The sequence below is a fragment of the Branchiostoma lanceolatum genome, chromosome 16, assembly GCF_035083965.1.
Source record: "Branchiostoma lanceolatum isolate klBraLanc5 chromosome 16, klBraLanc5.hap2, whole genome shotgun sequence".
Lineage (NCBI taxonomy): Eukaryota > Metazoa > Chordata > Leptocardii > Amphioxiformes > Branchiostomatidae > Branchiostoma > Branchiostoma lanceolatum.
Window position 1 is genome coordinate 15,445,498 of NC_089737.1, and position 25,131 is coordinate 15,470,628.

Genomic DNA, 25,131 nt, shown 5'->3' on the forward strand with positions numbered 1-25,131 from the left:
TGTGTATGGGCTTCGGTTTTATAGGTCTTCTCGTGCGTTTTGCATAGCGGGTACCTCTGAGGAAAAGGAATGGAAAAATTACATTTTTACCTTCATATCATTCAGCGATCATGATTTATAGAAAAGAAAAAAAAGAGAAAAGAAAAGACCACTCGCAAGGCCAGCATTGCAACCTATTCAGTTCTAGTTTTGTATTCTCGAGGCACAAGGAGGCCATCCGTTAAAAAATAGTAGAAAGGTGTATCAAATGTTGGTAAAACAGGTGCAAAATGCCGAGAATGAGCCGGACCCATACATCTGCTTGGAGATTAGCCCTCACGCACTTTATCTACAGTATCACATGTATGTACCGACTTGTTGCCTTCCGGCCCAGAACAGTTCAACTGTTTCCTCCGACTTCAGAAGTTAAGTACCCGCCTCTCACAATCATAGAGAACGTTTCCCCTCTATAAACAAGGGTCTGCTTGCCCCTTTTCCGTAATGGCGATAAAAAAACAAGCACATTATACATGTAGAATAATCCTATTGTTTATTATTTATATCAAATAAAACTACGGATTCTTCTAGCTTTCTGAAGGCTAGGTTTGCCTTGTCTTGTCTTCCCTTCGCCAAATCCGTGCCTGCCTCCACCGCGGAAGGGCCATGGGGTTAATTCAGCCGAGATTGCATCAGAATTTGGCGCTAAGTTTCCCCGCGAGACGAGTTGCCAGGTTTAATCTATATCTCCTGACAGAAACGTCTGAAGTTGTGCCAGACTCTGGGTGAGCCGATCAGTAGGTTCGTGCCTTATAAACTAACAACAGATGTTCTCTCCAAGCAGAGGTGGGAGGGGAAGGTTGAAGTCTCTACCAGACTGACTACACTGGCTAATATAGAGAATACCGGTACGTGCAAATTCATTTAAGTTTGCATGGTTTTAATTTCACAGTAGGGAGAGAATGGAGCGTTTGAAACAATAGTAGCGCTACAGTAATAGGTAGGCAAAAAGTTTCGCGGTGGTTTTAATATAAGTTCGCGCTGAAGAGTTCACCGAGAAAACCGCGAACATAAAACCACCGCGAACATTTCTGCATTTACTAATTTGCCTGGCTACCAAAGGGTCAAACACACTGTTTTTGAAAGTGGTGGATTTGCATAAGCGAGCCAGCAGATAAATAAGAAGTCTCCTTATTTTCCAAAGTTTCGCCAATCTGACGAAGCTTATTCTGATATAAACTTTTAGAAAGGAAACTGTCCAAAATGAGTCATATATCACAAACTGACAAAAGCCAAAACATGGAAGCAACTTACTGTATTATGCTCACATTTATATGATATCTGTACAGACATAACAATGAAGGTAATTACCAAGGAACTATATTATTATTCACCTTTCTTATCTCGTTTTACCTGCAATGTCGGTCAGAGATTTTATTTCCTCATAATTACATATTTTGCAAAAACTGTTATTTCACAAGGCAAAGTAAAGTTAAGTGTTCAACATAAGTTAGCAGCGCATATAATATATATCTCCCTATACATCATGTACATTTTTAACAAAACATCATAACAAAGTATCAATTCTCTTCCAGCTCATCACAGCTTTAGGCTGGAGCAGACAAGCAGATAAAGTACAAACTTTGGCATCAGTTTAGTCTTTCGATTATGCTGAAAAATGGAGGATATCTCCTATATAGCAGATCTATTTTACAAAACAGTGGTGTACTACATGTAGTATGGCATGATTCATGGCTCTACTTTATCTAATCACTATACATAATCTACAATAGAGATTTAACTTTATACGTCTATGTAACCTCTACATTTTTTGTACTTAAGATTTCTAATGTTACAGCAGAAGGAGGCAGGATTTGGGATAAATTTTGTCCTGCTATAATAAGGATGATTCCTTGCAGCAAGTTTGTGCTCAGCTAACAGCAAGAGTCAGCAGGTCATGGTTAACCATCTCCAGCTAAGGATGAATCCATGCACTCAATTTGTACCGGTCACAGCAGGGATCAAAATAGTCCAGGTTTATCCTAAGGTTTACTCTTCTCAAGATGCAGAATTGCACTAGATTTGCACCAATCAGCAGGGAACTGGTTAAAGTACTCATGATGTTACAACAGACTGGACCACAGGTGGAAAGCTGCAGCGTTCACCACGGCCTCCAGGTGGCGCTGCTACAACAGGCTGGACCACAGGTGGAAAGCTGCAGCATTCACCACAGCCTCTAGGTGGCGCTGCAAGTCCGACGCGGGCGACCCGTCCCCATTGGTCGCCAGGCTCTGCTGGTTCTCCACACGGAACACTGCGCTGAGCTCGGCGAATCGCGTCTGCGTGTTCATGTGGAGGAGGATGAAGTTATCGTCATGGTTACTGAGGACCGCCAGGTAGTGGTGATGCGTGTCCGGGCTGGTGAAGTGTCGACTCTTCGCGGGAAAACGGCTCTGGAGGACTCGGAGGAGTCCCTGGTACCACGCGGTGCCCATGCTGAGTAGCGTTGTCAGCGAAGGGTCCATGTCCGTGAGAGCGCGGGAAACGACAAGACTCATGAGCTCCTGAAACTCGTCGAAACTGAGTTTCGCGTTTCCGAAGGATTCCCGTCGTGCCTTCTCGTCGCTTTCGCTTCTGCGTCCTTTCCGTTCTTCATCCGTTTTCTCGAACTTGAGGCGGTTCCAGAGCTGGTCGCGGCGGCAGTGCAGCTGGGCGTCGTCGATCGTCCCGGTGATTTTCTGTCGGGCGGTGACGGACTCCGACAGAAGCAGCTGCAGCCAGGGCGGGATGTCGTCGTCAGGGCGACCGGCACGATGGATCACCCGCCCCGCTCGCGTACGGAAGGCGATCTTCTCATCCACCTGGAGGACAGAAGAAAATGTTCAGACTTTGCATGATGCACAAAATGACTAATAGGATGGGAGATATGCAGGGCTCGACTACATAGATATAGATACAGATACAGAAGCTGGTGTGTTACACCAAAGGGCTATATGGAGGCAGAAGATATACATGATGTACAAAATGTAGATGAGCCAACTACTGAGTATCCTATACCAGCTCAGACAAGAACAAGAAATAGGCTTGCTTTCAAGTACCAATGTTATCAACCAAGGATTGATAATATGTGTTATGCCAAAAGGTGATTGTACAGGCTAGATACAGTTACAAAAGCTGGGGCTTAGGCTGTTTATACTGGCTGTATACTATAGTACATGTATATAGATACAGTTGCAGTTACCGTGAGTCGTGGGAACATGTCCCTCCTGCTGGTGAGAATGACGTAGTACTGGAGCGACAGGACGGAGGCGTTCGTCTGTTTCGGGTCCTTGTTTCGTACGACGAACAAGCTTACGTCAAAGTCATTCATGGGGAGGTTGGCAACTTCTGGATGTGGAGTGGCACCTGTTGGAGTGAATTTTTAAAATGATAGAATACTATAAAATATCACATTTTAACTTTTTCATCATGATATTATGTAGCCTGAACTCAATCAAGCTCCTGTAACGGCTTGCTGCCCTGAAACAGCATAGCCGCGGGGAGGGGACAGAAATCCCCAGACAGCTGGAGTTTGCGTTATACAGACTAGATATTATTATAGGAATCAGAGAGGAACAAAAGAAAGGAAGGAAACCCTTAAGAAAAAGGTGACATTTGAAAGAAAACACCTTAGATTTAGGTATTTCCAAAACAGAACAACAGCACAACAAATTAAAGATTATCAAAGAAGAAGAAGAAGAAACTTTGGAGGAAACCCTCAAGAGAAAAAGTGAGACATGAAAATAAAGTACCTTAAGAAGATTTTGCCAATGTCTTTCTATTTTCTAAACAATGAGGAATTTCAAATATTCTCTGTTTTTTTACAAACTAGAATAACAGCACGAGAGCTCAAAGACAAAATATTTTTTAAAAACTCAAGAGGAAAATAGGGGTGAGGTGAAAATATAACAGACCTGTGCTGGCTAATATTGATTATTTATCAGAAATAAGATTTCCAATCCCACCTGTGCTGAGGGAGATCAGAGCGAAGTCCTGCGTTGTCTCACCAGGCTGTGCGCTCACGGCCGACTTTCCCGGCTGCCCGCTCATCACCAGGGACTTGAAGCCGTATTTGCTAATATTGATTATTTATTAGAAATAAGATTTCCAATCCCACCTGTGCTGAGGGAGATCAGAGCGAAGTCCTGCTGCTGAGTAGTTTCACCGGGCTGTGCGCTCACGGCCGACTCCCCCGGCTGCCGGCTCATCACCAGCGACTTGAACCCGTATTGGCTAATATTGATTGATAATATTAGAAATAAGATTTCCAATCCCACCTGTGCTGAGGGAGATCAGAGCGAAGTCCTGCGTTGTCTCACCAGGCTGTGTGCTCACGGCCGACTCTCCCGGCTGCCCGCTCATCACCAGCGACTTGAAGCCATATTTGCTAATATTGATTATTTATTAGAAAAAAATTTCAATCTCACCTGTACTGAGGGAGATCAGAGCAAACTCCTGCTGCTGAGTAGTTTCGCTCGGCTGTGCGCTCACGACTGACTCCCCCGGCTGCCCGCTCATCACCAGCGACTTGAAGCCGTAGCTGTCGGCGTGCTCCAGGGTGTAGCCAAACAGCTGACTGGCCTCAAGCTTAGGACACTCCTCCGTGATGGTGTCTGTAGGAAACATTTCAGATAAAAATAAATCATTCAGATAAACCTATTTTATAGGCTCCTATGTATGAACTCAATACTACATCCATTAGCCCACTTACCTTAAATATATGATTATCTACTGACGTAACTTAACCTTTAGTTGTTTGCAACCAAACTTGTATTGATTATGGGGCTAGACAGCAGGGAGATGGTTAAAAAAAAACATTTTTCATCATCATAGTGGTCCAACATATCAACTATAACTGCGTTTGCATTGTGTGATCGTGTCTGTGTAAGACATTTCAGAAAGAAAAAAAAAATCATCAGATACAGTAAAAAATGTCATAGGAACTACCCTGACTTACAAGAGAAGGATGTGGTTCTGCAAAAATCTTGGCCGCCGACCGAAGAATATTATAAAAGCAACATTAAACTTCAGAAATCAAATGATTAATCCCCCACTGCCTAAGCCTATAGAGACTACAACTGGGGTGCCAAAATGCTACACTAGCTAGCAGGGAGAAGGCTGCAAAATGTGTCTTTACTCCTATGAATCTCACCCGAGAGGATGTAATTCTGGGAAAACCTTGGTGGTTGAATGGAGAACGAACTCAAGCATTCCCTTTTAAGCTTCCCCTGATGCCTAGGCCTGTTACCAATACAACTGTACACAGGATGCCAAAAAGCTACTCTAGCTAGCACCGAAGGATGTTAGAAAATGTGCCATTATCCCCTAAGAATCTCACCTGAGAGGATGTGGTTCTGTGAGAACCTTGGTGGTCGACTGAAGAACATTAAGAATCCCCCATTTAGGCTCTCCTAATGCCTAGGCCTGTAACCAATACAGTGTGGTGCCAAAACCCTCTACTAGCTAGCAGTAGGTTAGAAAATGTCTTTACTCCTGTCTCACCTGAAAGAATGTGGTTGTGGGAGAAGCACGGAGGCCGACTGAAGAAGTTGACAACATCTAACAGGTTTATAGCACTATTTGGATGTACCTAAATCTAAATCTACTGAAGATGAACTCTGACCCACCTGATAGGATGTGGTTCTGTGAGAAGCGCGGCGGTCGGCTGAAGAAGTTGACGACCCCGGCCAGGAAGGTGCTGAGGTCGTAGCACTGTGGGAAGATGAGCTGCCGACCGCTCATGTACAGCGCCGCGCAGCGAAGGTGGAAGTCATGGGAGAACGAGTGGAGGTGCTTCAGGTCCTGGAACGAAGGAATAAATGAATGATTGAATGGATGAATGAAGGTGCTGAGGTCGAAGCACTGTGGGAAAATGAGCTGACGACCGCTCATGTACAGCGCCGCGCAGCGAAGATGGAAGTCGTGGGAGAACGAGTGGAGGTGCTTCAGGTCCTGGAACGAAGGAATAAATGAATGAGTTAATGAATGAAGGTGCTGAGGTTGTAGCACTGTGGGAAGATGAGCTGCCTGCCGCTCATGTATAGCGCCGATTTGCAACTTAAGCCCAAAACAGTATTCTCTCTGGGTGAAGCAATGGTTGAATGATTGAATAAATGAATGAATGGTGGATGGATGAATGAATTAATGAATGGTTTATTTGATGAGTAATTCACGGCCGACTGGCTCTTGTGCATTGCTTAAAACTCATAATCATCACCCAAAAACCCTTAACATGACAGAGGATTTGATAAGTACTAGACGTTACAGTATTATAAGAAATTATGGTGTACAAATTCTCAAACTTTGATTAACTGCTTACATTTGCAGCAGTAACAGTTACATATATAAAGCTATCGTACCTTGTACTTGTCACACTCATCTGTGAAGACCACAGCGAGGTGGGAGTTGACCGGCAGGCCCAGCCGATGGCTCTCCAGCGCAAACTGTCTCACCGTGAAGAACTGGGAGTGCAGGCTGAGCTCCATGAACAGCACCTATATATAAATAATGATTCTGTTATTTTGGGTTGACCTTTCACCTTTGACCTCTCCGCTCACTGTAAGTTCATCATATTTGATTTTGTTTGATTTACTGTCTAACAATTGTATTAGTTTTTTTTTCTGTATTTGATTAAATTGTATTGTTTCTGTATTTGATAGGCCGACTCCAGAAAGATTAGTGTAGAAATTGTAAAAAATTTTTGTACACTAACGGAGATCTTAATAAAACAAACAAACAAACCCCTCCAGGGATGGTCCGCTGCAAGTGGTGCGTGGTCGTCTTTTCTGTGCCGCTCTCCGCTGGCGCGTGGTACTTGCTGTGTCGCTGCATGCGTGCCATCCGTCTCGGTGACGGCGGTCGCGTTTGGACCAGCACGAAACCGAGCGACTGCAGATACTGGATGTACTGCTGTAGGAATGATGATGATAGGTCCATCAGCCACGAGTCGTCGCTAGGCGTGGCCTTGCTAGCAACCTTCCCGTTTTCTTGGTCGAGCCAGAAGGGGTGGTAGAGGAGTGGAGTGGTGCAGTAGTGTACGAGGCGGGACTGCATCTTCATCAGGTCGATCAGGTCGTCGGGAATCGGGACGTTGACTTGCCCGCTGCGATGCTGCCACATCAGGTAAAGGCTCTTCAGCTTGTGGATGGTGTCGTAGTCTCCCCACTCGATGTTACGCGCCTCCTGTATGCAAAAGAAACCAATGATTGAATGTTGAAACAGTGACCCCTAGCAGCAACTATTGGTACTACAGGATACATGTGATACTATGCATGGTTATCTGTAGATAATGTTCATCATGTTGTAAAACCAATCAATGGTTGAATGTTAAAACCCCAAAATTCATGGCAACAGTGACCCTAGCAGCAACTATTGGTACTACAGGATACATGTGATACTATGCATGGTTATCTGTAGATAATGTTCATCATGTTGTAAAACCAATCAATGGTTGAATGTTAAAACCCCAAAATTCATGCCAACAGTGACCCCTAGCAGCAACTATTGGTACTACAGGACCAGATACAGGTGATACTAATAGTATACTAAGTTAGATGTAGATGATGTTCATCATGTTGTAAATGGGACAAACCATATTTATTCAACTTCCCACCCCTCCCACAAAATAGACTATGGAGTTTAGAGGTGACTAATGTTATAGGAGGTGGCGATAGTGTTCAGACACTAAGTAAGACTAAGAGTGATTTGGCAAACCTGTGCTTGGATGCCGTGTCGGAAGACCGGGTTGGGGTGACTGGCGTAGGGAGCTTGGTGCATGGCGCAGCGCAGGTGAACGTCTCTCAGACACTGGTCGAACTTCCGGAGAGCAGGATGGAAGAGGACGCTTCCTCTGAAGTTCTGCGCAGCGCGAGCTTGGAGCTCCTTCACAGGAGGGGCGGAACACTTCACAAGGAGGTCAGCGTCTTGGGAGTATCTTAGGAAGGGGTTGGCGGCGTTCTCAACCTGGATCAGAATCAGAGTTTATTTTCCAGTGACAATTATATAACAGGTACATGAATAAAATAGATATTGCCTGAATTTAAACATCTATTACAAGCATTGCTGATATCCACACTCAAATTTAGATAATACATCATGATGTATACATAATATAACATGACAAAATTCCCACATAGATGTTTACAAAACAACGTTGAACAACACTCATGATCAGAGTTTTTGATGCAATAGGCATCCTCCTTTCAAGATGTGTTATAATTTTGCTTATTGACAAAGATTTTTCACTACGTTATAACATAAAATGAAATTCTAACAGTAAGGCAGAAAAGAGAATCAAAAACATTGTAGTACCATTCTATCAAATAATCTTTGTGGTACAATGGCCTCTAAAGTCTAAAAGTCCTTGCCAAATTGAAATACACATGTACTAACAGTTGCTACTGAAGTACAGTAAAAGTATACCTGGTAGGGATGATGATGGAACAGACCCAGTTTCTGCACCAGGAGTGACTTGAGGAGATGCGAGCGTGCGTTGTGCCACTGACTGAGCTGGGCCAGCTGTTGCCTGAGGGTCACGCTCAGGTCCCCCGCCCAGTTGTACTGGTACGTGGTGATCTGGGTGTCTCGGATCTCGACGATCATCAGCCGTTGCCGTGGCACCGGCCCCGCCCCTTCCGGCAGCTTCTCTTGAGTCTTCCTCTCCTGTGCTTTGAACTTCTGTACACCTGTTTGGTAAAATAAGGTAAAAAATAAAACTTGAAGGTAAATAATAGCTTTTTTGAGGCTGTAGGGGCAGAGAACATTTTAACATTCATCCATCCATCCCCAAAAATCTAAACTTCATGACATAAAATTGAGGACACTGTATTTTAGCAATCTTAGAATGACAGATCCAACAACAAAATTGACAACTCTTGCTCTGAAACAATGAATGCATGGGACTGAAAAATTCAAAGCTGGACACAGCCCTGGGTCAGACTCAAACTAATAGAATTGAAACAAAGAGAGAAAACTTATAAACAGTTAAGTGTTGATCAAACCTTTGTATGAAACTGGAGGCGCCGGCTTTTCCTCCTCCGCTCCCAAGTCTCCGTACTTCACATCCATACACTCCCGCCACTGCTTCAGACTACGGGCCAGGAGAATGTAGTTATCTGCCAGTCCGGGCGCATGGCAGACCTCTTCAGACTTTGGAGGGCCTTTAGGAACCTTAAGAAGTGTGTAGTTTTGTTCCTGGCAGTGTTTGTAGACCCTTAAGGTGTTGTCCTTCGCTAGGAGGTGGACGAGGTCGCAGAGTTCGCGGAGCAGGATGGGGATGGCGTAGCGGGAGTCGACGGCCTGCGTGTCGCGAACGACGGCCGGGCTGCTCATGCCAACCATGAAGTCGAACCATCTCTGCACCCTCCCCATGTACATGGTGTGTAACACTCCCTCTGAACCCGACTGCAGTCTCCAAAGCAGACTCTTGTGATCTTCCTCCTTTCTTCTGGCAACCTCACGGTCCTTCCAGGTCAGGTTTGCCTGTTGGGTTTGATTTGATTTTAGTCATAAGCACATGGTAAAATTTACAAAACATAAACATCAAAAAAGAAAACATGCTAAGGGTAGAAATTAAAGAAGCCATGAAGGCTTGATCGAGATCTTCCCCCATCTAAATCAAAAATCTAATTCTTATATTAGAACATGTTAAAGAAATCAAAATTAATAATAGTGATTATAAATAATTACAAAAATCTATTGTACAACCTACTACATAGATAACAAGAATTAATAAAGTGTCAATTTCAATCACAAATAAAAGTAAATGTCATTGAATGAAATTAAAGATCTTATACTAGTATGCTGCAGGGCTAGCCCCTTGTAATAGCAACATGCTAGTTGGGCAGCCCTGGCTGTGTGCGATGAACAGCCAAACCAATGAATGAATGAATTTAAAAAAGAAATAATTGATTTTAAATGACGATATGTGCTTACTTCTGACAACGGTTCCTCCACACTTTCCTCCGACAGTTGCCTCCCGTCCAAGGGCGAAACATCCCCTTCCTGGAACTTCTCCATCAGCTCCTCATCCACGAGGTCCTCCTCCTCTCCATCTTCCTCCAGCTCTGCGATGGGCGCCGTCAGCATGTAGTACTCGGTTATAACATCACAGAGTGCGTGTTGCAGCGCCTGGCTGAGTTTCTCTGCCAGCTGCTTGAAGTCGATGTCTCCTCGCTCCCAGATGTGGAACTGGAGTATCGCACCACCGTCTTGAGAACCGCAGCCGCCTTCGAGTCGGTGAGTCTCCGTCAATGCCTTAAAGTTTGACCACGTCATGGCCACCTTAGGTAGATAAAAATAATTATTGCTAAAACAACATAGCAGTTGGTACAAAGCAGCTAACTGGCTGAATCGCATACTTGCTGTACAGGTCGTATTTAAAAACTAGCCATTTACTGCTTATACATATAATAACTTTTCATTATAATTCTAAAAGACTATTACCTTGTAGGCGTCGACAGACACTTTTGGGGCTGTAAGAGGCTGGATGTAGTTCCCCTCCTTGTCGACATGACCGAGGATGATGCAGGCTAGTCCTTTTCCGCCCGATTCTTGGGGCCGGTTGTAAAGGAAGACGTCCTGGTCGGTTTGAGGCACGCTCTTCCGATCGACGTCTTGGAAGTGGACGTTGTCGCTGAACTTGGGGTTGTGGAGGAACTGTACAAATGAATGAAAGAATGAACGAGTGAATGAACGAACGAAGCCTTGATTTAAACTGGAAGGCCCTGTTGGCCTTACCCATCTGCCCAAAGGTCCAGTGTGTCTGTGTGTGGGTGCCTGAGGGGATAGGAGGTCATGGGTACACAAAGGTAAATAGATAATAGCAAAATTTATGTACAGGCTTTTTATTTGTATCATATGCTCAATGTTGGATTTAGCAAATGCCTGTTTAGCACAAGAAGATGCTACTGCTTAAGCCGGGGATTCAAATTATAATCATTATGACGTCAATGACAAGCCTGTGTACACAGATACCTGCAGCAGGTTCTGCTTGAGATAGAAGTCGACAACCTGTATGTGTGCGGAGTGCTGCGCGGGGATGGCCAGGCGGAGGCACAGATACACACACACAAACACACACACACGCGTGCACACACACACACACACACACACACACACACACACACACGCACGCACACGCATGCACACACACACACACGCGCACGCACACACACACAAATCATCATCACAAACAAACACACAGAGACACACGCACACGCACACCCAAAACAATATCTCCATTTTTCATGGAGATAGAAATACCTGCAGGAGGTTCTGCTTGAGATAGAAGTCGACAGCCTGGATGTGTGCGGAGTGCTGCGCAGGGATGGCCAGGCGAAGGCACACACACACCCACACACACACATACACACACCAACACATACACACACAAACACACACAAACACACACACCAAAGCACGCACACACACACACACATACACACACACACACAAACACACGCACACACACACACAAACACACACGCACACACACACACACACACACAGACACACTCACACCCAAAACGATCTCCATTTTTCATGGACTCCGAGATAGAAATACCTGTAGCAGGTTCTGCTTGAGATAGAAGTCGACAGCCTGTATGTGTGCGGAGTGCTGCGCAGGGATGGCCAGGCGGAGGCACACACACACAAACACACACACACACGCGCACACACACATACACACACAAACACACACACACAAGCACACACACACACGCACACACAAAACAATGTCTTCATTTTTCATGGAGAAAGAAATACCTGCAGGAGGTTCTGCTTAAGATAGAAGTCGACAGCCTGTATGTGTGCAGAGTGCTGCGCAGGGATGGCCAGGCGCAGGCTGTGGGTCGGCAGCTCCGACGGCGGCTGGATGAAAAGAACGTCCGCGGGAGACAGGCGGCACATCGGGTTACGCGCCAGCATCAGGATTATGACGTCGAGGGTGGCGTCGTCCAATCGGTGCTGCAGGATCTGCACCAGGTCCACTCGGATTTCCGCCCCCGCGGGTTGTACGCCATGCACCTGTACGAATGGTGGAAAACACATGTTGTACAATCATTGTGTATGCACGTTGTCATAAAAAAATTGTTCCCTGTTAATAACTTGCAAGAAGACACTGTGCAGCTTTACACCAAACTTGTAACTGTAATTACTAATTGTTCTTAGCAGAGTGAGCAGATCCAGCACCATGTGAGGGATTCAAATAAAACAAAAAACAATAAAAGAATTTATGCCTCAGTTACCCACCATCTGAACCACACTCTCTTCGGCCTGGCCCTGAGAAGACATGGATCTGGTCTCTGCATGCTTTCTTTGTCCTTGATGTGCTGGTCTTAAAGCCTTCTCTACAAGACCCTGGGATTAATCTTGCCTTGTTTTGCAAAACATTCCTGCTCAAGGTGTGGCTCTCCACAAAATCAAGATCCTATATCCAAGGGATGCCCCTAACCAAAGCTACATGTAGGTACTCATTTTCAGTGTGAAGTTATGAAAGTCGTTACCCACCATCAGCACCACGCTCTCCTCAGCCTGTCCCTGGGAAGACATGGATCCTGTCTGCGACGGGAGAACAGTCTCCACTCCGGAGTCTTTCCCCATTTCACTCAGGTGAAAATGAGTACCTAGCTTCGGCTAGGGACGTCCCTTGGATAGGGCGTTAAATGGAGGTCCCGTGTTTGAGGAGAGCCACAACTCAAGCACGTTAAATTAAGAACCCAACACACTTATCGAAAAGAGTAGGGGTCCTTCCCGGTGTGTGTGGATCATATAAATCTGTCCGGATATGCAGCTTGTACTCTTCAGTACAAACCTGGTGTGTTACGCCTTGATGCTGTTTACCGGGTATGCAACACAAACAAACAAAAGATTCATCCCTCGGTTACCCACCATCAGCACCACGCTCTCCTCAGCCTGTCCCTGGGAAGACATGGAGCCAGTCTGCGACGGGGGAACGGTCTCCACTCCGGAGTCTTTCTCCACGGCCTGCTGGTACTCACGGATGTCCTCCTCCAGCTCCGCCGCGCCGCCACGGATGGGGAGGGAGAGGAGAGACGACGTTCGCGAACTGAGGAGGGAGTTTTCGTCCTCCCCCTTGCCGACCTCGGGGAGGTTGAGAGTGTTGTGCGACCCGCTCACGCACATGGACTCAAACAGCTGCAGGTAGAACACTGCCCCCGTCCGCTCCTGGGACACAAATTCGAACATGTTCTGGTTAGGCCACACCAATTTTAATTTCTTGGTTAACGGATTTTTATTTTTGAAAAAATAAAAAATTAGAAAAAAAAATTCATGAAAATAGAATGCTGGGCCAGCCTTCTGTTTTCATAATTTTTTGTTTTCTAACATTTTTTTTGGGAAAATAAAAATCTGTTAACCAAGAAATTAATTATATAAATTGGTGTGGCCTTATAGATAAGCCTGCTGGCATGCAGTAGCTTTTATTGTGAATTAAATCTAAAAGTAAATGGAATTCTGACGCACAAGAGTTCATTGGGTGTGCGGTTCTGTCAAAAACTTTGACAATCGACAAAAAAGTTTATACTCTACAAAGAATCTGGATATATGTCAAATTTTGAACTTTTCTGGCGCAGAGAATTGGCCTTCATTGACTAAATCATATCTTATAGAGGTTTGATATTCTTGGTTCAACACTTTGTTGTATTGTAATTCTTGACCATAAGAAAGCACAGATTATCTTTTTTGTTTATCTTAACTAGCTTATCTGCTTTCTATGTAGTTTATTGTTTACCATGTTCATTTGTGGTTATCTGTACAATGCATGACATTTTCTTGAATTAAAGAAAAAAATCTTATAGAGATGCACCCAACATAAAAAGTTGATCTACTATAATAATCTACCAAGAATTTGGATGTATGACAAATCTTTCACTTTTCAAGCACAAAGATTGGCTTTCTTTGACTACATGTAAATCAAATCTACTAAAGATGAACTCCGACCAACCCACCTGAAACACGAACATGTTCTTCTGGTTGTTGACCGAGAAGGCGGAGAGGGCTGATCTCAAAGCCTGCTGTCCTCGAGAGACTCCGCGGGCCGGCCCTGTCTTCAGCCGCTGGTGTATGGAGAAGTGGACTCTGCACACACAGTCACACGCAAAGTAACCCGGCATGTACTGCATTGTCGCAGCCAGGTACTTCTTATTCTTCTCCGCAAAATCCTCCACGGCGCTGATGGCTGTTACCCCGGCAACCTGACCGCCTCCCGGACCGTAGTCGTCTTTCAACCAGATGTCTTCGTCGTCCTCGGCAACCAGGAGGGAGTTACAGGTGCGAGTGTCGTGGAGGTCTTGGAGAAGCATCTTCTGGTTGACGAGTTTGCAGCTGTTACGGATCTTGTCTCCGAGGGTCTCGAAGAGCGTGGAGTGGTCGTCCATGTTACCCTTCCTGGCGTGGCAAAACATCTCGACTTTGTCCGTGGAGACCTTCATGATAAGCCAGAAGTTTGGCAGGACTGGACCTTCGGGTTTTGCTGCTGCCACACTTTTAGAATCATCAGACTGCAAAGCTGGACTATCATTATTTTTCGAGTTGTCTGTTGTCTGCTCTGAAGGAAGATTTTCGATGGGTTCACTGTCTGTGAGGGGTTCTGAAGAGCCTTCTGTGTGTTGTTTAGTCTGTTCACTTTCATCACTGCTGACATCTTCCAACGTTTTGTCTGATATTTCATCTGCGTGCACTTCCACTTTTTCTGTCTCTTCACTGCTGCCACCTTCTCTTTGGTCACTGTCCTCTTTGTTTTCACTTTGACTTTCATTCTTACCTTGCTGATCTTTATTTTCATTTGGAGAGTCTGCGGATACTTGCACCTCTTGCTGGATTGGGGGATGCTCTTCTACAACAGTCTTGCCACCAGCATTTTCGTCTCCTTCTTCAGCATTTTTGGCAATCTCTTGTTCTTCCAGCCCCTGTTCGATCAGTTCAGTGGAGTCGATAGCCTTCTCAACTGCTGCTTCGTCCTTGTCTTCGTCTTCAACTTTAAGACATTCCCAAGTGTCCATCGGAAGAGGCAATCCAAGGAGCTGCTCCTCAGGAGAAACTACCTGCGATGAACTTTGCTCCTTACTTGTTTCTTGCAGAGGCGACATGCTGGGTCTGTCCATGGGTGATGCAGCCATACTGGTGTCCAGCTTGGCTGCCTTGGTGTCCACTACTGTAGCAAAAGAGTCCGAGTGTTCACGGCCGCTGTACGAAGTGGAGACGGAATCCGAGTGTTCCCTGCTGCTGCGAGGAGAGACGATGAATTCAGAATTACTCACAGTGCTCAGAGGGAGTGAATCGTTAAGGTTTTCCGCCTTCCTCTTCCACTGCGGGGCATTCGGGTCCAGCGCAGTGTAGTACCATGGCCAGACCTTCTCCAGCTTGTACCCGGGCAGTTGTAAATCGTCGAGAGCCTCCACAAACTTGGCATGACTCTGATCGGAGCCGAAGACGAACTGTAGCGGCACGTCTTCCTGAATGGTGAGCGGTAAGTCCAGCGGGTTCACCGACAGCCCGGTCTCCAGCCGGCAGGAAGAGTCGTGCACGTGGGCCGCCACTTTCTCCAGCGTTTCTATGGTAACAGGTTGTATCAGACGGAGCGCTGCAGTGATCTCATCCTTCAGGAGGAAGTTCACCTGGTCCACAAAGTCAAGGACAAGTTTGCGGTGAGCCTCGGGGAGGCCATCTAGAGGCTCCATGTGAGTGTCGGAGAAGAAATCCTGTTCTGTGGACCGAGGAGTTTGGAAGTCTTGCGGGCTGCCGACAGGGCTGCTGATGTTGGTGTCGCTCGACATCATCCTGTTCAACTCTGGTCTGTGTTCCGACGAATCCTCGCTGATTGTTAAACCAGGAAGTGTGAGGCAGATGATGTCCAGGGTGACGTAGAAGTCAGACAGATCGAGCTCCTTCACGCTGGGGTCCAAGCAGGCTGAGACATCCTTCACACATGTCGGCAAGCTGTCCTGAGTCACTCCCATGCTTCCTCTGTGACTCCCACTTCTCAAGGAGCAGGTCAGGTTGAGGAAGAGAGGAGGAACACTTCCAGAGGTTGCTTCGTCGAGTACGACCGATTCGCGACTGCCGAACTCACTCTGTACGCTGATGGAACCCAAGGTTTCTGTACGTCCATCACGAAGCTCATCTTCATCATCATCCTCATCCTCTGTGGTTTCCATGGTATCATCGATGATGATGTCGCTGTCCGTCGCACTGTCTATCCGGATGTGCTCCGAGTCCGACTGTGCGTTGTCCTCCTCCTCTGTTGCGACTGAGGATTCATCTTCACTGGCTAGACGTGGCTTTGTCGGGTCCTCAGCCTGCTGGGAGCTGTGTCTGTTCTGCCTGGGTGAGCAGTAGAAGTACAGGTCTGGGCTGGAGGGGACTGGCTGGAAATACTTTCCGACCGTCTGCGCAAACTTCTCTTTGATCGTTTTGTGAAGCTCCGAGGTCGACTCGCATCCTGCTGGTAGGGAACAGAGTGAAAAGAACTTGGTTTTGTCTTCGACGTCAACAACAGTGTCGATGCTTTCCTTTGTTTCGTTCAGATCCTCTACAAGTGTGCTGTCCAACCTCTGTCTCCGGAGATGCTGAAAGTCGCTTAAGTGGCCGCACAGGGTACCAAGGAACTCGGTGATGTCGATTTCCTGGAGCTGCTCTTCACACACGTTCTCTACCGCTGCCTGTACGTCCAGGTGGTCCAAAGGAACCCCCTCTTGTAGGCTCTGGAATACAGCGGTTACAAAACTCTGCTGGATCCCGTCGGAGACCTGGTCACAGAAATCCTTAAAGGAGTCCCCTGAACTGAAGTCTTCGTCGATGGTCTCACGGGAGTCGACGCGTTGGTCAGCGTTCAGTCGGACGGACTCCCGGCTTTTCCAGAAGTCGCTGAACTGGCTGTTGCTTCTGACCAGGAATCCTTCGCGGTCGAATCGGTGGTCTCGTACGGTTTCAGTGGTCTCGCCAACGCCCAGCTCGAGCTGTCTCAGGAGGCAAGACTGCTGACAGCTGAAGATGTAGATAGGAATGGTTACTGGTGAAGGGTTTGCATCTGGAACTTCTTCTTCTTCATCTGCTTTTTCTTCAGCATCATCTTGCCTCGTCTCTTCTTCCATAGCTTCAGGAGTGTCTTCTGATTGGCCATCAATCTCGGATGTTGACGGTTTGGATTGGTCATCTTCATCCCCATCACCTGTTGCTGTCGTCTCTTCCACGCTTTCTAATGACTTGAATTCCTCAACCTCTGCTATCTCGGTTAAAACAGAATGTGTCTCCTGATCATGTCTATCAGGTGACTCATCTCCTTGGAATCCATCCTCCTCCTTAAGCAATCTTGCTTCTTCCTCCTTCTTCTTACAATAGTTGTCAAAGACAACCACATCCTGGTAGGTCTTGGGTAAGACAGTGAGGACCACATTTCCGGCTCGTACAGACTTCATGTAACACTTCCACTCTACCTCGGGTACCTGTTCCTCCAGTATTGCAGCAGCCAGGGTTTTCATTTCTGTTTGTGGGGTGCTGCTGTCCTCCTCTTTCTTCTTGGAACCAGCTGCAGTTTTCCCTACTTCAGTCTCTGTTGACTCTGTGTCCTCTACGATGGTATCGTCAGCCTTGTGATCTGTTGAAACGTTTGCTTCTGTTGTCAGAGTTTTGGTGAAGCTTGCGGAAACATCCTCAGACAGGGGCAGCTCGCGGTGGGTGAGTTCTGTCAGCCTGTCGTGCATGAGTTTGAACAAGTCCCGGTTGGCTTGCTGTCCTTTCGGCTGAGTCTCACCCTCCTGTGGCTCCTCCTCTTGCCTACAAGCCTGGAACTGCATGGAAACCTTCTGACAATGCGGCAGCAGCTCAACGAGATCGAAAGGGAAGAACACGTGTTTGATGTTACTGTCCGTTACCCCGTAGTCCGCTATGGTAGGGGTGGTTCTTCCCGACCCTCCTACTTCCATCGTAGTTGGCGACGGGACGCAGCGATTGCCGCACATGGCGCTGAGATGCTGGAACGTCACCAGGGCTGAGATGATGTGGGAGTCAAATGGAAGCAGAGCCTGCGGAATATCCTGGTACTCCAGACCCTCCAGGTGCCTCTGCTGGATGGGGGAGTTGATGACGACGCCACACTGCGGCTCGATCCAACACTCCACGATGATCTGCAACTCTCCGTCGGCCTCGGTCGTTTCCAGTTCATCGTCGTCAGTAGAAATGCTCGTCACGCTGTCCTTAGTGGTGCAGGTGTGGGGAGGGAAGAGCACGTACTGTAAGAAACAGGAGAAGACGCCTCCCTCGGAGTCGGACCCGTGACGCAGTGGGTCTCTCATGTGCACCTCCGCCACCATGCTCACCATACCGGAATAGCAGTGGGCGAAGCTGAACCCTTCCCGTAGCCGGGTTTTTGTCAGAGTCGCCAGGATTCTTGCGGCGTCTTGCGCGGTCACAGGAGCCGCCGGGCCTAGCTGGACGCCCCACACCCATCGCTGGTGGTACAGGTAGCGCGACAAGGTGCCGAACATGGTGGTGGCAGTCTTGTTAACAGTGATCAAGGGTGTGCTACCACCGACTCTTGCAGCTGCGGGAGCTTCCACTGAGGCCGAGTACAGGCTTGTGTAATCTGAGGGGACTTTCTCGTACCGAATCAGCATCTTTTCCAGCGGCTTTGCTTGCAGCACGAGACAAGCCCTCTCTGCCTGCCCCTGCTCTGTCTTCTCTGTAGTGCCCTGCTTAGAAGGGGAGGACTTTCCTTTCGGAGTGTCAACTTTGTGCGCCCGCTTGCTGAGCGTGTTGAGCTTTTCCTTGATGTCGGTGACGATTTCATTCCTGATGTGGCCAGGGGTGCCTCCGAGGAAGGCCAGACGTACGACCATGCAAGGCGGTTTAGAGGAGACTCTGACCACGAAGAAGGATGTCGGCGGCTTGTCTTTGTTGCTGAAGAGGAGCTTGACGTAACAGTAGCTCTCCACGAGGACGAACGACGTCTCCTTGCTCAGGAGCTTGTGGACTTCTGTGAAGGACACTCGACACTGGATGGTGTCGTATCGCCCGTTTGGGCCGGGAATGTGCAGGTGGTATGGAAGGGGTTTGTCGTGCGTTAGCAGGATGGTGATCCGGTGGGTGTGAAGCCATCTCTGCCAAACGTTTGTGTCCAGTTGGACCATGGGCTGCCAGAAGGCGGCAAACTCGGCCAAACCGGTTTCCTTCATCTCCGAATGTTGGAGGGACGGTACGGGAGCAGCAGAGCTGTGACTCATATAGAACAATGGAACGCCATTCCGTACGCTCTCCGGTACGACGTAATACCGAGGGTTGCTGGCAAAGGATTGGATGTGGACTAGGAGCTGGTCCGTACGCGAAACTCCGTGCACTGTCTGCCAGAACCGTTTCACGACCGATGTTCGGTATGCGCTCTTGAACGGCTTCTTCATGGGACAGGTAATGTCATGGAGAAAGTCGTAACTACCCTCCAGGCTGACCTCCACCTGGGTGATCCTCTTTGCGTCCTTGGGCGGCCACGCGCTGGACGCCGTGTACTCCAAGGTCACGTCGTGTTTCCATGGCAACACGACCTTGACCTCAATCTGCGTGTCGTTCTTGGTCATGTTGACCTCCTTGATGGTGTACCCTTCGCGTAGCCGCACAGCGAGGACGTTGAAGATAGAGACCTGCAGGGTGTTTTCGCTGTGCTTCTTCCGCATGATCGGGCACGCGCTCATCGCTTTCTCGTTCCACATCCACCGGGGCTTCTGCGGATCGGGGATCGGCGGCGGCACGCTCTCCCTGAACTGTCCTCTCATGGCTTTCAAAGGCAGCTCGCTCAACCCCTTCTGGAAGTGCCACTCGAACAGGGCCTTTTGGTACATGTTCATGCCTTCCGCCGTCCTCCCTATACCCGGGCAAAACTCCAGATAAGCGCCGAACGTCGCAGCAGCTAGGAACTTCAGCAGCTGGTTGTGTAGGACGTACCCCATAGACATGCTCGGTCTGTAGGCGGACCCGAGTTGTAAGAAGGAACACGCGATAGTCGAGCTTCGCAGCTGGACTAGGAGAGACTCCATCATCTCCATATTTGGCATGGCGGTCACGCCGTCGGTTATAACGACGATCCTCGCGCTGGTGTTATCGGGGAGGAGCTGTAGGGCGAGGATACCGTAGCGGAGCATGTTCACCAGTCCGACGTCGGGCGTTACCATGGCATCCCACGCCTTCTTACCCCCCAGGGGGTCTACGATGTCGTCGAACATGCCGCCGGAGAGGCCCTCCCGTCCCTGCATCGCCACACGGGAGCCTTCAGCGATCTTGTTCTCAACCTAGAGAAGATAACGGGGATAGACAGATAGTTCTGAAAGAGCTGTACATGTGTTGCAGTGTACAGAAAATCATTGGTAGCTTTGACAACTTGTAAGAAATGCCAAAAAGCAATTACTCAAACAACTGGATATGATTTTGGAAACGGTCAAACTTGTAAGAAATACAGGTATTCTCTGTGGAACTTTCCCCGTCATTCTATCTAGACGTGAACATTCAAAAATGGCACAACTGATAAAAAATGATCAAACAGGAACTACACAATGGTAGTTATAGATTTTAGAAGTCTTAGTTACAAAAAAAGTGCATGTACATCATGACATACAATGTCTAGCACAAACCTGACATAATGCTGTAAATCAATGATGACAAAAGAGAACAAGGTACCATGATGCTAATTCCTATGAAGCTTTATAATAGCAATACTAGTACATGATGAGATACCTCATAAAACTGCTGCCTGACCGTGGCCAGCAGGGCAGGTAAGTTGCTCTGGGTCACCAGGCACCCCTGGATGATAACCTGCTGGGTCTTGTACGATATCAGTGGCGTGTACGCGATCACCGTCACGTAGATCTGTGGCGTGAACACGTGACCCGACCCCGGCGCCGAGTACGGCTCCGTCAGACCTGAAACACATGTAGACTATTGAACCCAAAAAGGAATGCCATGAAAAAGACTTTCACATACAGGACCATTTCTATATGGAACAGTTTGCTTTATGGCGTTCAATCTGCCCGTACATTTGCAAATCTAAGTTTCGGCAAAAGCTTCTTATGTATATACATTGTAAAGTAGTCAATTTGATTAGATGTTGAATGTAAATAGTAGCTGTTATGACTTTTATGTCGTTGTACGTCTTATGTTTATTGTTCATGTCTAGGAAGATTAGCTGCCTGCATTTTTTGGGGATGTTGGCTAATGGAATTATATAAATATTTTAAAAAAATTAACAAAGTATCCAGACCTGAGAGGCAGTTCTCGAGCGCGGCGAAGACTTCCTCGAGCATGACGCGTCCTCGGCAGCCGTCCACGCTCGAGGTGGAGGGACTCAGGTCCAGGGCGAACACGAACCGGTACCGCCTGGCCAGGAACGTGGCCTGGGGAGGGGAGACAAGACAGGAGTTGTCACTTAAGAACACATAGAAAGAAACAAATAGAGAGGACTCAGAGGAAGGGAAGAGAAGAAGGTTTTAGGTCAACAGGTGAAACGAGGCAAATACAGGCAAGAGACATATATCAAGGAGATCCTACACTTTAACTTGAATTTATGGACTGGCGAAACAGCAATGAGCCAAATTTACCACAAGTTGATGTTGTTACCAAATGAAAATATTTGGAAAAATCATTATGAACACATCTTTTGCTCAAATAAAAAATTAATGCAAAATGCTGAATTATTGCAAATGGTTAACAAATGGGAAATAATTTCATATCAGAACATGAGTCAAGGAAAAACTGGCATTTAGAGCAGACGAACCTTAGAGGTGTGCACCAGTCTGTAGGAGGTGTTTAGGTCGACAGGTTCCCCCTTCCACCCCTGGGGCAGGACTGACAGAACCTGAAACAGACATGCAACAGGAGTCAGGACTAGGTAAGTACTAGTACTGCCAGATGAATGTAGTGGGCACTGTGGTCACTTTTTCTACATTTCTGGAGGAAGGTGTTATAAGTCTAATGTACAGACCTGTACAAGTGATCACCTCTACATGAGGACCACCTGATCATGACCATTGATATACAGTTAAACCTGTACAAGTGACCACCTCTACATAAGGACCACCTGGCCATTGATATAGTCAACATGTACAAGTGCAAGACAACCTATTCATAAGGACGACCTGGCCATTGATATACAGCCAAACCTGTACATGTGATGACTAGCTCTACATAATGACCACTTTGCTTGTCATCTCTGACATAGGATTTACCTATCTTTAGTCTAAAAAATGGCATCCACTAATATTTTGATTTCTTCAGTTATAGGTACAGATACGCTTGATGTTCAGGTTCAGACCTGTACCTAATAATTTTACAAATACAAGCACAGGGTTTAGGCACAAACCCCTACTTACCACAATGTGAAACACACAAAACAAACACACACAGAGGCACATCTTATTTAAGATGCTACCGGCTTACTTGAAGGTCCATAAGCTCCAGGGAATTGTTCTGGAGGAATTCCAGTGACATGGACATGATAGAAAAAGCAGAAATATTGCATTAGAGCAAATTGCATCAAGCTCTAAAACCTTAATGCAAGACAACAGTTATTCCAGCAACTAGTTGCTTGAGTAACTGCTTTCTTGTATTATGTTATACCTTATTACCTGGATGTCTAACCTTTATCAATGATGCAAACCTTAATATGATGCAGGCAGCTTAAATTCATATTTTGCATAGAACAAAAGAGGAAAAGCAACTGATACTATTTCACACACTCATCTCTCAATAAGGGTGTCCAGGGGATGTTATTTATGAAAGTAGTAAGTCTGTGAAACCTTTGGTGGCACAAACAAACTTATATTTTTGTAGTACATGTACTTAAAAGATATGTAATACTTTCATGACCATAAAGTGAATGCCCAACCACACAAGAGCACCATCTAGTGGCCACCAGCAGTACTGCAGGATATATCATTACCTCAAGTTCCCTCTCAGACTCGGGCAGCTGGTCGTCGGGGGTAACCTGGACCGTCTTGTGGAGGTTGGAGAAGAACCACTGGGACCGGATGTTGCGGGAGATGCGATAGTCCTTCTTCATCAGGAGAAACACCTCACCTGCATCTGTCACCTGGGGGGGGGGGGGGAGAAGGAGTTTACAACTTTACTGTCAGTATATACAAGCATGTCTATGGATTTTAGAACATCTTGTCCGTTACCTTTTGTTTATTTAGAAGATATTTTAGAACGTCTGAGTAGTTACCTTTTTTGTTTATATCGAATTTACTAGTAGGAATATTCTTGATGCTTCCGTAAGTTCAAAGTAAATTTTGTTCATTATTTTGTCCTCATTGAAAAAAAGCTGACGGATGGACACTTGAGACGTCTGAGTTTACAAATGTATTAATCCAGTAGTAAAGATTCAATTCTAGTCCTCTTTTCTTGACCTGGATGTCTAATATTCACAAACGTATGCATGTCAATGGACTTATGAGGACTTCAATCATGCATCTGTATCTTTGTTATCTTAGCTTAATTTTGTATATGACAGCTGTACTTCCTCCCTCAATCAAACAATGAAAAGCAGGTTGATTTCAGTTTTCATGAAAAAATTGCAACGTGGCAAAACATTTGCCTTGATCTGGCTAGAAAAATTCAGTTAGGTACAGCACTATCATTATATCAATTCATTTAATGTAGCACAATTGCTGTGAGTTCAATCTTCCCCCTGCTACCTATTATAAACCCAGTACCAATGCAAATTTGGTGCCATACAGCTACCTAAAAAACAGGCTGATTAAGATGAGAGTTCCTACTTTCTGCTGCTCGGGTTCCTTGGGCGTGTCTTCAGCCACAGCCTCCATCATGCTGGCCGACAGGAACTCTTCCCACAGTCAAACCTGAGAACTGAAAGTACAAATTATGTACTAATATGTATGTATGATTACTTGTTTTATTCATTTGTCAATTTCAGCCAGGGCCTGTGTTTAATCTCCATGGTACAATACTACTACAGTGACAAACTACTAGCCGCGGCGACTCTAGTGGGAAGACATATTTACTTGTATATTATACAACTTGTCTTCCAACAGAAGTTGGAAGACACTGTATAATATACAAGTTGGCAGACACTGTATAATATACAAGTTGGAAGACACTGTATAATATACAAGTAAATACGTCTTCCCACAAGAGTCGCTGCGGCTAACAAACTACTAGTAGCTGTACATACTAGTTGCGCTATTGTCATTGAATTGTTGTTGAATTGAGATTTACTGTAAACTCTGACCAAAGATCAAAGTCTCTCCAGTTAATTTTTACCATGCTTCAACCACCTCCACGGTGACATGAGAACTTGGTGCTGGTTTGCAAACTATCTAGCACAAGGAGAATTTGAAACTGAACGTCTACCAAGACAGGTTCTTATATATATGTTGCAGCCATCTTAAAAGAGGATGGACCAAAATTTTATCTATTTGACATGAATGATTCAATGACGTCAGATCAATCAACTACAAGTTACCAGAAAAATTATGACGTCAGCCTCCAGGCCTCCGTTCATATCAATTATAAAATTTCTAATTTACGCTTTAAATAGTTAGGAGTATTATTGAAGAAAGAGTGAGTTTGTTTATAAGAGCAATGATGTAAGGTTTACTGTTTTGATAAAGGACTATTTCATATCCTGCTGAAATCATTCGGGTTCAAGTTCGACCGGTTTGATTTGACGTGACGTGTTTTGAGAAAAATTACAACGTGCTTTCATAAAGTTTAACGTCATAACTATAGCAATAGGTAGCGAAAAGTAGTGCTCTCATTTTGTCACCAGGTAGTTCGGATTGTCAACAATCTTACAAAGCGATGAAATTCCTAATCTTACCTTCGTTTTCTCAAAATTCGAGTTTTTCGAGCTTTCTTGCGTATTTTTGTCAACCTCCCTCCATTTTGCTCACTGAAAGGTCATGACCTCACATGAGGAATATGCCACTTTGAACAAAGCGTAAAGTGAGGAAACAAATGATTCATCAAAATATCTACAAATTTATACTTTAGAACTGATAGATTAAAAACATGTATTCATTTGCAATCTACTATAGCTATTTTGTTTGCATTAAAACATTATTAGTTCTTTTTAACCGTGCCTAACTACACCCCTTC

General features: G+C 46.0%; 1 protein-coding gene across 1 annotated transcript; it reads right to left on the bottom strand.

Moving 5' to 3' along the window:
* Positions 1 to 1,276: 1,276 nt before the first annotated feature.
* Positions 1,277 to 23,451, bottom strand: LOC136422115 (KICSTOR complex protein SZT2-like). Its single transcript, XM_066409764.1, has 21 exons — positions 23,440 to 23,451; positions 22,955 to 23,104; positions 21,791 to 21,871; positions 21,278 to 21,410; positions 20,755 to 20,939; positions 13,986 to 20,312; positions 12,907 to 13,203; positions 12,526 to 12,576; positions 11,782 to 12,042; positions 10,459 to 10,671; positions 9,949 to 10,296; positions 9,015 to 9,495; positions 8,437 to 8,699; positions 7,729 to 7,977; positions 6,757 to 7,197; positions 6,375 to 6,509; positions 5,643 to 5,817; positions 4,443 to 4,628; positions 4,133 to 4,297; positions 3,218 to 3,381; positions 1,277 to 2,837 (listed from the first exon to the last, which is right to left on the bottom strand). Exons 1-21 carry the CDS (start codon positions 23,449 to 23,451, stop codon positions 2,163 to 2,165), a joined length of 10,992 nt encoding a protein of 3,663 aa, XP_066265861.1. The 3' UTR covers positions 1,277 to 2,162.
* Positions 23,452 to 25,131: the final 1,680 nt, after the last annotated feature.